The 12,832-nt window shown below is 43.5% G+C and overlaps 1 protein-coding gene across 1 annotated transcript in view; it reads right to left on the bottom strand.

Moving 5' to 3' along the window:
* Nucleotides 1-12,832, bottom strand: part of LOC138761608 (protein FAM117B-like) — a 210,142-nt gene that overhangs the window by 22,642 nt on the left and 174,668 nt on the right. The window contains exon 6 of the mRNA XM_069933999.1: nt 12,582-12,804. Within this exon, the coding sequence (XP_069790100.1) occupies nt 12,582-12,804 (223 nt within the window). The remainder of the gene's footprint in view (nt 1-12,581; nt 12,805-12,832) is intronic.

Here is a 12,832-nt window from a genome sequence, read left to right as displayed (position 1 = left end):
AAAAATCTCAATCCTGGGTCCAGACCTATCTTTCTCCATAATTATTTTGAAACCAATAGTATTGTGATCATTGGATCCAAAGTGCTCCCCAACTCACACCTCCGTCACCTAATCTATCTCATTTCCTAATAGCAGATCCATCACTGTCTCTTATCTAGTAGGTATCTCTATATCTTTCTTCTTTGGCTTGGCTTCGCGGACGAAGATTTATGGAAGGGGTAAAAAGTCCACGTCAGCTGCAGGCTCGTTTGTGGCTGACAAGTCCGATGCGGGACAGGCAGACACGATTGCAGCGGTTGCAAGGGAAAATTGGTTGGTTGGGGTTGGGTGTTGGGTTTTTCCTCCTTTGCCTTTTGTCAGTGAGGTGGGCTCTGCGGTCTTCTTCAAAGGAGGTTGCTGCCCGCCAAACTGTGAGGCACCAAGATGCACGGTTTGAGGCGTTATCAGCCCACTGGCGGTGGTCAATGTGGCAGGCACCAAGAGATTTCTTTAGGCAGTCCTTGTACCTTTTCTTTGGTGCACCTCTGTCACGGTGGCCAGTGGAGAGCTCGCCATATAACAGGATCTTGGGAAGGCGATGGTCCTCCATTCTGGAGACGTGACCCATCCAGCGCAGCTGGATCTTCAGCAGCGTGGACTCGATGCTGTCGACCTCTGCCATCTCGAGTACTTCGACGTTAGGGGTGTAAGCGCTCCAATGGATGTTGAGGATGGAGCGGAGACAACGCTGGTGGAAGCGTTCTAGGAGCCGTAGGTGGTGCCGGTAGAGGACCCATGATTCGGAGCCGAACAGGAGTGTGGGTATGACAACGGCTCTGTATACGCTTATCTTTGTGAGGTTTTTCAGTTGGTTGTTTTTCCAGACTCTTTTGTGTAGTCTTCCAAAGGCGCTATTTGCCTTGGCGAGTCTGTTGTCTATCTCATTGTCGATCCTTGCATCTGATGAAATGGTGCAGCCGAGATAGGTAAACTGGTTGACCGTTTTGAGTTTTGTGTGCCCGATGGAGAAGTGGGGGGGCTGGTAGTCATGGTGGGGAGCAGGCTGATGGAGGACCTCAGTTTTCTTCAGGCTGACTTCCAGGCCAAACATTTTGGCAGTTTCCGCAAAGCAGGACGTCAAGCGCTGAAGAGCTGGCTCTGAATGGGCAACTAAAGCGGCATCATCTGCAAAGAGTAGTTCACGGACAAGTTTCTCTTGTGTCTTGGTGTGAGCTTGCAGGCGCCTCAGATTGAAGAGACTGCCATCCGTGCGGTACCGGATGTAAACAGCGTCTTCATTGTTGGGGTCTTTCATGGCTTGGTTCAGCATCATGCTGAAGAAGATTGAAAAGAGGGTTGGTGCGAGAACACAGCCTTGCTTCACGCCATTGTTAATGGAGAAGGGTTCAGAGACCTAATTGCTGTATCTGACCCGACCTTGTTGGTTTTCGTGCAGTTGGATAATCATGTTGAGGAACTTTGGGGGACATCCGATGCGCTCTAGTATTTGCCAAAGCCCTTTCCTGCTCACGGTGTCGAAGGCTTTGGTGAGGTCAACAAAGGTCACCTTTGTTGACCCGCCTCACGGACCCGTCCCCTGAAACCCTCTGGGATCAGTTGAAGACTACCATACTGCAATCCACTGAAGAGGTACTGGGCTTCTCCTCCAGGAAAAACAAGGACTGGTTTGACGAAAACAGCCAGGAAATCCAGGAGCTGCTGGCAAAGAAGCGAGCTGCCCACCAGGCTCACCTTACAAAGCTGTCCTGTCCAGAGAAGAAACAAGCCTTCCGTCGCGCATGCAGCCATCTTCAGCGCAAACTCCGGGAGATCCAAAATGAGTGGTGGACTAGCCTCGCCAAACGAACACAGCTCAGCGCGGACATTGGCGACTTCAGGGGTTTCTACGAGGCTCTAAAGGCTGTGTACGGCCCCTCACCCCAAGTCCAAAGCCCGCTGCGCAGCTCAGACGGCAAAGTCCTCCTCAGCGACAAGATCTCCATCCTCAACCGATGGTCAGAACACTTCCAATCTCTTTTCAGTGCCAACCGCTCAGTCCAAGATTCCGCCCTGCTCCAGCTCCCTCAACAGCCCCTAAGGCTAGAGCTGGATGAGGTTCCCACCCTGGATGAGACATATAAGGCAATCGAACAACTGAAAAGTGGCAAAGCAGCAGGTATGGATGGAATCCCCCCAGAAGTCTGGAAGGCTGGCGGCAAAACTCTGCATGCCAAACTGCATGAGTTTTTCAAGCTTTGTTGGGACCAAGGTAAACTGTCTCAGGATCTTCGTGATGCCACCATCATCACCCTGTACAAAAACAAAGGCGAGAAATCAGACTGCTCAAACTACAGGGGAATCACGTTGCTCTCCTTTGCAGGCAAAATCTTCGCTAGGATTCTACTAAATAGAATAATACCTAGCGTCGCCGAGAATATTCTCCCAGAATCACAGTGCGGCTTTCGCGCAAACAGAGGAACCACTGACATGGTCTTTGCCCTCAGACAGCTCCAAGAAAAGTGCAGAGAACAAAACATCTCTATATATTGATGTAGAAAACTATCCTGCACATATTTAACTAGCTCCAAACCATCCAGCCCATTTACAGTATGGGCGTCCCAGTCAATGTGTGGAAAGTTAAGTCCCCCACAATCACAACCTGGTGCCATTTCCTTACAAATTTGTTTCTCCAGTTCCCTCTCCACATTAGGTGGTCTATAATATACCTCCATAAGCATTACCATTTCTTTTCCATTCCTCAATTCCACCCATAGTGCTTCTCTAAATGAGTCCTCTTATCTATCTTTCCAAAGCACTGCTGTAATACTCTAACAAACAATGCAACACCTCCCCCTTTGTTCCCCCAATTTTATCACACCTGAAGCAACAAAATCCTGGTATGTTTAGTTACCAGTCACATCCCTCCCGCAGCCATGTTTTATTAATGGCTACCATTTCATATTTCCAAGTATCTATCCATACTCATCTACTTTTCTCACAATGCTCCTATTTAAATAAATACATTTAAGAAAGTCTCCTTCTCTTGCTCTCTGTTGATTACTAATGATCATACAACTTCTCTGTCTTCAATTTCATCCTTCTCCCCTACACCTATTCTTTCACTCTGGTTCCCCTCCCCTTTACATCTAGTTTAAACCCACGTGGAGCCACACAAGCAAACTTACCTCGAATATTTGTCCCTTCCCAGTTAAAATGTAAACCATCCTGCTGGAACAGTTCCCACCTTCCCTGGAATGTTGCCCAATTATCTACAAATCTAAAGCCCTTCCTCCAGCACCATGTTTCAGCCACATGTTTAGCTGCACTATCTTTCTATTTCTTACCTCACTTGTACGTGGCACTGATAGCAATCCTGAGATTGCTATCCTGGAGGTCCTGTCCTTAACCTAGCTCCCATCTTCTTAAACTCACCTTGCAAGTCCTTGACACCCTTCCTCCCCACATCATTGGTCCCCACAGAGACCACAACATCTGGCTGTTCTCCCTCCCCCCTCAGTATACCATGGGTTTGATCCCTAATATCCCATACCCTCATACCAGAGAGGCAACATACGGGTTATCTGATCTCCTCGACAGAACCTTTTATCTGTACCCCTAACTATAAAATCTCCAATCACAATCCCACTCCTCCTCTTATCCTTTCCATTTTTAGTCATTGGACCAGACTCCATGCCAGAGACCTGATCACTACAACTCGTCCCTGGTATACATTGACCCTCCCTCAACAGTAGCCAAAGCTGCGTATTTGTTTTTCAGGGGGTCGCCCACCCAATCCAACTACCCTCCTCCTGACTCTTAAGTATAACATTATCCCTATAGCTACTATCTTTTAAAAAAAAATTTATTGATGAAAATCAAAGTCAAAATACAAATAGATACATAATGTTTATCCCCTATAATCCCACCCTCCCCCTCTAAACTACCCCAAAAGGAAAAAGAAAAGAATGGAAAATAGAAAAGGAGATCAACTCACATAACAATCATCAACTATTGCCATGGTTTGGTACAACCCCAACAACCGTGGGAAAAAATGAGTACAAATTCAAACCAATACATCTCATATTGGGCTCCAAACTTTAACAAAAAATGAATAATTATTATGTAAATGATACATTATATTTTCCAATGGAATACAAAACCTCATTTCCATATGCCATCTTTGAATACTTAAATCAGTCTAATTTTTCCAAGTAATTGCCAAACATTTTCTTGCCACAGCCAATGCCAATCTCAAAAAAGCAATTTAAAACTAATCTAATTTTAATTCCAAACTCAATTTTTAAATATAACCCAATAGAAATACCATAGGGCCAAGCAAAATTTTGAATTTAAATAAACCTTTTAAAAATTCCTTAATTCTATTCCAATTCTATTTCACTGTCTCACATAACCAAGTAGAATGCAAAAGAGAACCAACTTGCTTATGACACCGAAAACATAAATCAGAAGAAATAAACTTATATTTCCTTAACTTCTCAGGAGTTAAATAGAATTGATGTATAAAATTATAATGGACCAATCTATATCTTACGTTTACTAGTTTAGGCATACTATCCTCACATTCAGTCATCCAATCATCCTGAGAAATAGAGAAAGACAAATCTTTTTCCCATTTAAACTTAAGATTTATAAATATCCAGCTTAAGCATTTTATCCTGTAATAAGGCATACATCTTAGATATAAATCCCTTCAGTAAGTAAACTTTCAAATTTAGACCGCCTAGGCAACCGCAAAGTACACCTAAAATTATCCAAAAGTAAAGCTCTGACCTGATAATAAGTAAACAGGGTAGTTGAAGAAAGTCCGTATTTCTCCTTCATTCTTTGAAACAAAACACCCATCTTCATAACAATCTTCTACCAACTTAATACCTTTAGGTATTTTCAAAAGCTGATTATTTAATGAAAAAGAAAAAAGTTTATTCTGAAACAAAGGAGTTTTAGCCAAGATTTTACCTTCAGTACCTATAATTTCATTCTTCTTACTCCCTAACTCTATTAAATGTTTCAACCCTGGTAAATTATAACTGTAAACGCTGAGAATTCCATTTATAAATAAAATGATCCATTCTCTTCTCATTAATCTGAGACAATTCAATCTTAGCCCAAACCAGAGGTTTATCTACTTCAAACATACTATTAATAAATTTCAATTGTGCCAATTCATAATTATTCTGAAAATGGAGAAATTACAATCCTCCGAAAGGATACTTTCAAGTCAATTTCTGCAACAACACCCTCGCCATTTTACCTTTCCATAAAAAAAGTCCTCATCAAAGCATTCAAATTTAAAAATTTTTGGGGGGGGATTTCTACATGGAATAGACTGATAAAGGTATTGTTTACAGGAAAAGATATTCATTTGGACACAATTCACTCATCCTATCAACATGATTGGTAAATCTTTCCACCGATTTAAATCATATTTAATCTTAAACAATAAGGTAAATAATTCAAATCATATAAGTGGCTATAATTAACATGTTATAATTCCTAAATACTTAATTTGATCAGATCACTTAAATTTCACAATAATACTAAAGGCATTATTTTTCTCTTATCCCAATTAATCTTATAACCTGATAATTCGCCATATTGTTCCAGTCTCGCATGCAGATTCCCCAAAACAATGCATAGGTTGCATTAAATACATTGGGTCACCATCTGCAAATAAATTTATTTTATACTTATCTGCATTCACCTTAATATTACCATCTTGTCTAATCAACTGAGCCAAAGGTTCAATAACCAATGCAAGCAGAGCTGGTGACAAAGGACAGCCTGTCTAGTCAATCTGGATAATACAAATGAAGAAGATACCTGTCCATTTGTCACAACTCTAGCTGATGTATTTTTATATAAAGCCTTAACTCACCAAATAAAAAGAGGCCCAGATTTAAACTTTTCTACCACTTTAAACACTTTCCCCAATCTCCCATATCATACAAGAGGAGCATTTCCTTGCCTTACCTTCCATCTCCTTTCTTTCCCTAAATCTACTCTCTTACTAACTATTCCACTAGCCCCTCTTAACTTTTACTGTTTTTCAAACTCTCACTCAACTCGTAACTCCTTCAATAGCTCACCAAACATTAACAGCTCACTCTAACCATTTCTTTTTTAAAAAAACTCTAACTTCTTCCACTAACTCTTATAGTCTAACTCAACTCCATTCTGTTACTAAACTTTTCTTCCTAACTCAACCAAATTTCTACCTTAAATCTTTTTAAATACTTCCCTCTTTTAAAAAAAATCTCTCGTATCTTTTTTAAATTTAGCTCTTACTCACTTCTCACCTTCCCTTTTACCCTCCAACTCTCATTAACCTTCTTCACTCCTTAAAACTTTATACTAAAAAAAATCTCCCTAACCCTTCCTGTTATTTATTTATTTATAACACTATACTTCCTCCCTTCTTATATTGGTAGTGTATCTCCTGGGGAAGATTTAGGAAAAACTTGGAAAATTCCTCGCCGACTCCCCAATGGCAATCAAAAATCTCAGGAAATCACTGTAACTTGTTATACAAGAACAAATTGCTGTGATATATATCCTTTTATTACTTTATTAATTATTTCTCTTAATATATTTAATTATTTATAATTAATTGATAAAAATCCCTTTATTATAATTGATACCCCCTTGTCCATTTTTCCAACTGGGCCTTGCTGATCTGGCTCCGTGCCGCCACTACTGCTGCTTCAACTGGACCTCACCAGGCATGGACTCCCCACCGCTGACAGCAATAATCCTGGCCTGGCTTGATTTCCCCAAATGCAACACCTCACACTTCTTTATGTTGAATTGTATCTGCCATTCCACTGCAAACCCAGATAACTTTCTTAATGTCCATCAGAGCACATATTTTTGTGTCATCAGCAAACTTACTTTACCACGAGCATCCTTATCCAAATCCTTTATGTATGTAACAAAAAGCAAGGATCCCTGTACTGAACTCTGAGAGATTCCACTGGTTACGAGTCACCAGTCTAAAAAACTGTCCCCCGACTGTCAACCACTCTCGGGTTGAAAAACTGCTCACCACCCCGCCCCCCCCCCCCCCCCAACTCCTACCACTGAGCCAATTTTTTTTAATTGAGTTGGCCCCATGCTAACATACAATGTGGGATCTTATCTAGCAGTTTACTAACATCCATATAAATAATATCAACTGCCTTGCCATCACTTCTTCAAGAAATTCCCATGCACAAATCAATGTTGTCTCTCCTTAATTTTCCCCTGGTCATCCAAATGCTGATAGATTCTGTCTTTCAGAATCCTCTCCAGCAGTTTCCTGACCACATGTCTGTAGTCAACCGGATTATTCTTATTAATCTTTTAAGATAATGGCACCACATTTACCATCCACCAGACCTCTGGAAATTCTCCTGACCCTGCAACGTTCTGGGATGCACCTGATCTGGAGCAGGAGATTTAAAATTCAAGTTGATTTGCATCTGATTGTACAGATACAATCCGACAAAGTAGACTCTCCAGACCAAGGAGCACACATAATATACGATATACAATACATAATTAACATATGCTGTAAATGATCCAAATAAATATGTATAAATATTTCAAAGGTTCCTCATTGTCACATCTTTAAAAATGTAATATCTGTCGGAAGGCAAGCAAAGAGTTGCCACAAGCTTTGCCCAGCACCCCTAATTATAGGAAAAAGAGTAGCAAAGGAGAGAGACACTGAGTGTCCGAGGATTCACTTCTAGTACTCCCACAGGTCCAAACTTCTGACACGATCTGGAAGCCTTCAGCACCCAAGGCCTTTCAGGAGCTCTCCTTGCTCTCAGCATCCTCTCAAATCCTAGTTCTAATATCTGGATCTTATGAGCCCCTCCAGCAGCCCACAGCCTGTGTGGGATGATCTACATGGTTACAGGTTACTGTGGGTCAATCTCCACCTTGCTAGGATTTAAAACTGTTTACATTTCTTTACAAATTATGCCAATATGCAGAAGACTATCTTGATTTACTCCCTTCCCGCTTATCTTGCTCCACAGTAAACAGACTCACAAAATATTCACTTAAGATTTTCCCTATTTCCTTTGGCTCCACGCATATATGCCCAACCTGATCCTTAAGGAGACCTATTCTTTCCATCAGGACTCTTTTGTTCTTAATATCATTGTTTTGGATTCTCCCTTACTTGTTTGCCAAAGCCACCTCAAAACATCTTTTATTCTTTATTTCTCTCTTCATTGTGCTCTTACATTCCTTAAATTCTTCAAAGGATTCCCTTGAACCCATCTGCCTGTATCTGATATACGCCTCCTTTTTCTGATTTGTGCCTCTGTACCCTGCCATTCCTGCCTTATGCCCCTCTGGGAATATGTTAATCCTGGACCTTCCTTATCACACAATTAAACACCTCCCATTTAGCAGTTGTGTTCTTAAACTCTAACATTTACATTTGCAACTATTGTTAACTCCTGTTTAATCATTTATAGAGATTGGCTGTGTCCCAACTTAAGATTCTAACTTTGCGACCAGTGTTGTCCTTTTCCAAAACTATTTTAAAACTGATAGAATTGAGGTCTCTGGTCCCAAAGTGTTCCCCTGCCAATACCTCAGTTGCCTGACCAGCTTCATTGCCCAGTACAAAGTCCAAAAACTGCCCCTTCTCTAATTGACCTATCCACATATTCCTGGAGATACAGTTAACGAAGATCACCCCATTAAATCCCCTTACGCAGAGGCATTCCCAATGTTGGGGAAGTTGAAATAATCTGCAACAACAGCTTTTTTCCCCCAGACATCAGCAATCTTGCCACATATTTGATCCTTTAGTTCCCAATGACTGTTTGATGGCCTCTAGTGTGCACCTATCAAGACGACTACTCCTCTTCGGTTCCTGATTTCCATCCACACTACCTCACTCAATAGTTCTCCAGGAACATCCTGTCTAAACACTGATTCTTCTTTCTTTGGCTTGGCCTCGCAGACGAAGATTTATGGAGCGGTATGTCCACGTCCGCTGCAGGCTCGTTGGTGACTGACAAGCCGATGCGGGACAGGCAGGCACGGTTGCAGCGGTTGCAAGGGAAAATTGGTTGGTTGGGGTTGGGTGTTTCCCCCTTTGTCTTTTGTCAGTGAGGTGGGCTCTGTGGTCTTCTTCAAAGGAGGTTGCTGCCCGCCGAACTGTGAGGCACCAAGATGCACGGTTGGAGGCGATATCAGCCCACTGGTGGTGGTCAATGTGGCAGGCACCAAGAGATTTCTTTCAGCAGTCCTTGTACCTCTTCTTTGGTGCACCTCTGTCTCGGTGGCCAGTGGAGAGCTTGCCATAGAACACGATCTTGGGAAGGCGATGGTCCTCCATTCTGGAGACGTGACCCACCCAGCACAGTTGGGTCTTCAGCAGCATGGATTCGATGCTTGCGGACTCTGCCAGCTTGAGTACTTCGATGTTGGTGATGAAGTCATTCCAATGAATGTTAAGGATGGAGCGGAGACAACGCTGATGGAAGAGTTCTAGGAGCCGTAGGTGATGCCGGTAGAGGACCCATGATTCGGAGCCGAACAGGAGCGTGGGTATGACAACGGCTCTGTACACGCTGATCTTTGTGTGTTTCTTCAGGTGGTTGTTTTTCCAGTCTTCCAAAGGCGCTATTTGCCTTGGCGAGTCTGTTGTCTATCTCTTTGTCGATCCTTGCATCAGATTAAATGGTGCAGCCGAGGTAGGTAAACTGGTTGACCGTTTTGAGTTCTGTGTGCCCGATGGAGATGTGGGGGAGCTGGTGGTCATGGTGGGGAGCTGGCTGATGGAGGACCTCAGTTTTCTACAAGCTGACTTCCAGGCCAAACATTTTGGCAGTTTCCGCAAAACAGGACGTCATGCGCTGGAGAGCTGGCTCTAAATGGGCAACTAAAGCGGCATCGTCTGCAAAGAGTAGTTCACAGACAAGTTGCTCTTGTGTCTTGGTGTGAGCTTGCAGGCGCCTCAGATTGAAGAGACTGCCATCCGTGCGATACCGGATGTAAACACCGTCTTCATTGTTGAGGTCTTTCATGGCTTGTTTCAGCATCAGGCCGAAGAAGATAGTAAAGAGGGTTGGTGCGAGGACGCAGCCTTGCTTCACGCCGTTGTCAATGGAGAAAGGTTCGGAGAGCTCATTGCTGTATCTGACCCGACCTTGTTTGTTTTCGTGCAGTTGGATAACCATGTTGAGGAACTTGGGGGGGCATCCAAGGTGCTCTAGTATTTGCCAAAGCCCTTTACTGCTCATGGTGTCAGAGGCTTTGTGGTCAACAAAGGTGATGTAGAGTCCTTTGTTTTGTTCTCTGCACTTTTCTTGGAGCTGTCTGAGGGCAAAGACCATGTCAGTAGTTCCTCTGTTTGCGCGAAAGCCACACTGTGATTCTGGGAGGACATTTTCGGCGACACTAGGTATTTGTCTATTAAGGAGAATCCTAGCGAAGATTTTTGCTTGCAATGGAGAGCAGCGCGATTCCCCTGTAGTTTGAGCAGTCTGATTTCTCGCCTTTGTTTTTGTACAGGGTGATGATGATGGCATCACAAAGGTCCTGAGGCACCTTTCCTTGGTCCCAGCAGAGCATGAAAAACTCATGCTCATGCAGTTTGGTATGCAGAGCTTTGCCGCCAGCCTTCCAGACCCCTGGAGGGGATTCCATCCATAGCTGCTGCTTTGCCACTTTTCAGTTGTTCAATTGCCTTATATGCCTCTTCCCGGGTAAGGACCTCATCCAGCTCTAGCCTCAAGGGTTGTTGAGGGAGCTGGAGCAGGGCGGAATCTTGGACTGAGCGGTTGGCACTGAAAGGGGATTGGAAGTGTTCTGACCATCGATTGAGGATGGAGATCTTGTCGCTGAGGAGGACTTCGCCGTCTGAGCTGCGCAGCGGGCTTTGGACTTGGGGTGAGGGGCTGTACACAGCCTTTAAAGCCTCGTAAAAACCCCTGAAGTCGCCAATGTCCGTGCTGAGCTGGGTTCGTTTGGCGAGGCTAGTCCACCACTCATTTTGGATCTCCCGGAGTTTGCGCTGAAGATAGCTGCATGCGAGACGGAAGGCTCGTTTTTTCTCTGGCCAGGAAGGCTTTGCAAGGTGAGCCTGGTGGGCAGATCGCTTCTTTGCCAGCAGCTCCTGGATTTCCTGGTTGTTTTCGTCAAATCAGTCCTTGTTTTTCCTGGAGGAGAAGCCCAGTACCTCTTCAGTGGATTGCAGTATGGCCGTTTTCAGCTGATCCCAAAGAGTTTCAGGAGACGTACCCATGAGGCAGTTTGCATCCTCGAGCTTTGCTTGGAAACACTGATATCTTCTGACTAATATTTCAAATACCTCACCCAACACTCCTCTTTCCACTACTCCTGTACCCCAAGTCTTGGTCCTCCTTCAACCGCATTTCTGTTGGCTAAAATATCTAATTTTCCCATCAGGCTTCTAGCTTTAAAATAAACACACAAGTTTACCCATCTTACCTTGACGCTTGTTCTCCACTGTCCTGATCTGCTTCAACACATTTCCTTTACCTCCTTCACTCTCCTTAACCCTGTCAGTCCCTCTATATCTATCTGGGATTTCCCCCACCCCTCACCAGACTAGTTTAAAGCCACCTGGCTACATCTAGCAAATCTACTTGCCAGAATATTGTTATCCCTAAAAAAAAGTTTAACTTGTCTCTCTTGTACAGGTCACATTTGCCTCAGAAGAGATGCCTATTGTTTCTAATTCTGAAACCTCTCCTACACCAACTACTCATCCATGTGCTCCATCCTACTACTCTTACCCTCACTGGCATGCAGCTCTGGTAGTAACCTACAGATTATAACCTTGGAGGTCTTACTTTTTAAACCTACATTCTAACTCCCTACATTCATTTTGCAGGAGCTCATCCTATCCCATACCTATGTTAACCTGTACCACGACTTCTCACTGCTGGGTCTCCTATTTCAGAATGTTAGGGATTCGATTTGAGATGCCCCTGATCCCAAATGCAACATACTATGCAGGATCTTAGCCTTTGTTATAGAATCCCCTGAGTGATTATTAAATCTCTGATCACTATCCTTTTCTTCCCCCTTCCCTCTGAGTCTCACAGCCAGGCTCTGTGTCAGAGACTTGTGACTTCCTCCTGAAAAGCTGTCCCCCCCTAATAGCATTCTAAATGGTGCACACGTTACTAAGAAGAGTGGCCATAGGGTTTTCCTGCCCTTTCAAGCTACCTACCCACCCTACCTTTCTGAGTGGTCAACCAGCAACTCAACCAATGGAAAACCAATGGTTTTCCTATCATTTAGTAGTCTTTTTTCTGAGATAGGGATAGAAGTCATGAGTTACAATTCAGTATGGCAAAAAGGGAAGCATACAATTTTTAAACAAAAACAAGATGCATTAAAACAACGATTGGCTTACACACATTCTTACACCATTACCAAGTGAAAGGTGGAGAAATGACAGAGCTCAAGAACTTCTCAAACAAGACCTCCCCCAACAGTACCAACCTGCTTACAACATTACATGAAGGGGAGTTACTGAATTACAGTACTTTGTAAGATGGGATGGGGATTCAATCGCAATCATTTTCCTTAACCTGCCCCAATACCTTTTTCTCTGCTGTCTGTAAGTAGATCATCAGTGTAGCATGGGCTTTCTCCATTTCCCTCACTGGCTATAGCGAGGAATGTTGGCGAGACGGACTGGGATCTGCTGCTGCTGGTACTGCTCCGATCCATTCCTGATGGAGTTTGAGTATCAATACTACGAGTACTGCTGCTTCGCTGCTGTATGGGAAATGGAGCACGATGACCATCTGGAGTATCCTGCAGCTACAAAACAAAAAGCAAGGAATCAGTG

Source organism: Narcine bancroftii, chromosome 4 (assembly GCF_036971445.1).
Source record: "Narcine bancroftii isolate sNarBan1 chromosome 4, sNarBan1.hap1, whole genome shotgun sequence".
NCBI lineage: Eukaryota > Metazoa > Chordata > Chondrichthyes > Torpediniformes > Narcinidae > Narcine > Narcine bancroftii.
Note: the sequence above shows the minus strand (reverse complement) of the source record. Positions and strands in the feature narration are given on the sequence as shown.